The 2,550-nt window shown below is 35.4% G+C and overlaps 1 protein-coding gene across 1 annotated transcript in view; it reads right to left on the bottom strand.

The window, feature by feature from the left end:
- plcb1 (phospholipase C beta 1) overlaps window positions 1–2,550 on the bottom strand; it is a 73,404-nt gene that overhangs the window by 12,989 nt on the left and 57,865 nt on the right. Inside the window, exons 13-15 of the mRNA XM_016284073.1 lie at window positions 1,625–1,709; window positions 1,349–1,535; window positions 251–477 (exon numbers count right to left, since the gene is read on the bottom strand). Coding sequence (XP_016139559.1) covers window positions 251–477; window positions 1,349–1,535; window positions 1,625–1,709 — 499 coding nt within the window. The remainder of the gene's footprint in view (window positions 1–250; window positions 478–1,348; window positions 1,536–1,624; window positions 1,710–2,550) is intronic.

The raw sequence follows: 2,550 nt of genomic DNA, 5'->3' as shown, positions 1-2,550 counted from the left end.
ATCTATCTATCTATCAATATGTTCATCAAATATAACATAAATGATATTTATTTGATTCTGCAAGCATCTGATAAGTGCGCTCTCGTCACAGCAGTCATGGATCATGTGAAAGGGCTGTGATGATTTCCGGGTCTCTGTGGTGTTACAGGTGGACCCACACAGTCCTGCTGAGGAACCAGCTGTTCAACATCTGCTTTCTGCATCAGTGCTGTCTGGACTCAACCTTTCAGAGCCCTCGCATCCATCAGACGCTCCCGACGCCTCCGTCACACACAAACACAGGCTGAAATGTCAGCCGCTTGACTCTCCGCACGCTGTGACACACACAGAGCGGCTCACGGCCCTCAAAACCAGCAGAGACCGTCTGCTTCTGCTCTGCAATCGCTCTTTCTTTCGACTTGCTAAAGATAGACATGAGCACAATCCCCATAATAGCACTTTTGAAAGATTTCAATATACTCTGGAAACCGGCTGCCGCTTTTCGACAAATGTCAGATATCAATGGCAAAAAGTGCACTTGGATCAAAGTTATAATTTTGTTGTCTGTATTTTTACTCCCAAGGCATTTAAATTGCACGTCTAGCAAACAACTACCAGACAGTCAATTTACCAAACTAACTAGGCTCACAACTGTATATTTTGGAAATTTATAGTGGAATTTATATTAAATTTACATATCGGAAATTTATACAAATGTAATTTTTATTTGTTTTATTACAGTATATTGCAGATTTACAATTTATAAATGTAATTTTCATTTATGATATTATATTTTTACAATTTAGAAATGTGATTTTAATTTATTATATAATACAGATTCATTTATTACATAATATATAGTTTATTTACAATTAATTAATTTTACAAATTTACAATTAACATTTTATAATAAATTATGCATCCATCCATTCTCCAAACCGCTTATCCTATAGGGTCGAGGAATTATATTATATTACATTATTTACAAATTTATAATTTACAAATGTCCACAAATTTAATTTTAATTTGTCATACCTTGTATATTCACAACTTTCCAACAAATTTATACACATTTATATTTGATTTACAATTTAAATTATTATATTACATTTTTACTTTTAATTTACTAATTTCTACAAATTTAAATGAGTTATATTTTATTTACAATTAATAAATGCTAACAACAACAGCACTACAGTTTGTATATTTTCAAATTTCAAATGTCAGCCATGTAAATTAAAAATTACATTAATTATTTGAATAAATACTTAAAATAACTTAAATTAATTTATTTAAATATGATTTAATATAGCAGTGGCTGACTCAATCATGCAGATTTCAGGGGTAAATATGAGCACTGTTCTAATACCTGCAGGTCCAGCGCTGGGAGAGGACGGCTCAAAGACGCTGGACGAGTCGCTGTTTGTGTTGGACGCCTGTTCGGACAGCTTCTTCTTAGTGCTGCCATCGGAGGGTTTAGGGTGAGATTTCTTGTTCTTGATGAGGATCTTTCCAATGAGCTCTCGAGGGCTTGGCAGAGGAACGCCTGGCTCGAGCTGAAACGCCACAGCAGAATCTGTCATGAGAACACTGGATGCACGCGCCGCTAAAAGAGCAGGAATGCATGTGGGAGAGATACACTTACAGAATATTTCTCCAGAGTCTCAGTCAAAAGAGCGTCCCCGAATATGGATCGGCAATATTCTGCCATTTTGGCTTGCTGTTTGGGGCTTCGATGCAACAGAAACACAATTAGAGCTGCCATCAGTGCACAAACAACGCAGAACAAAATTAGCGTCTGTAACGTTTGCTGCATAATCAGACAAAAATTTAATCTGCAGACCTTTTCCATTATATATTCAATGATTTAGGGGGAAATTTTGTAGAATTCTGCAGAATAGATTTAAATATAGCAATAAATAAAATGTAGTAAAATCATACTGCAATCTGAAAGCATAATAAAAGAAAAGAGTCTAACAGAATAATATAACATCACATCACAAAACATAACATAACATCACATCACATCACAAAACATCACATCACATCACAAAACATCACAAAACATCACATCACATCACAAAACATCACATCACAAAACATCACATCACATCACAAAACATCACATCACAAAACATCACAAAACACCACATCACAAACATCACATCACAAAACATCACAAAACATCACATCACATCACACCACAAAACATCACATCACAAAACATCACATCACACCACACCACAAAACATCACATCACATCACATCACAAAACATCACATCACACCACAAAACATCACATCACAAAACATCCCATCACACCACCCCACAAAACATCACATTACATCACATCACATCACAAAACATCACATCACATCACACCACAAAACATCACATCACAAAACATCCCATCACACCACCCCACAAAACATCACATTACATCACATCACATCACAAAACATCACATCACAAAACATCACAAAACACCACATCACATCACAAAACATCACATCACAAAACATCACATCACAAAACATCACATCACAAAACATCACATCACAAAACATCACA

This window comes from Sinocyclocheilus grahami, unplaced genomic scaffold (assembly GCF_001515645.1).
Source record: "Sinocyclocheilus grahami isolate Dianchi unplaced genomic scaffold, SAMN03320097.WGS_v1.1 scaffold179.1, whole genome shotgun sequence".
In the NCBI taxonomy this organism is placed as follows: domain Eukaryota; kingdom Metazoa; phylum Chordata; class Actinopteri; order Cypriniformes; family Cyprinidae; genus Sinocyclocheilus; species Sinocyclocheilus grahami.
The sequence above is the reverse complement of the archived record's forward strand: the minus strand, read 5'-3'. Positions and strand labels throughout refer to the sequence as shown.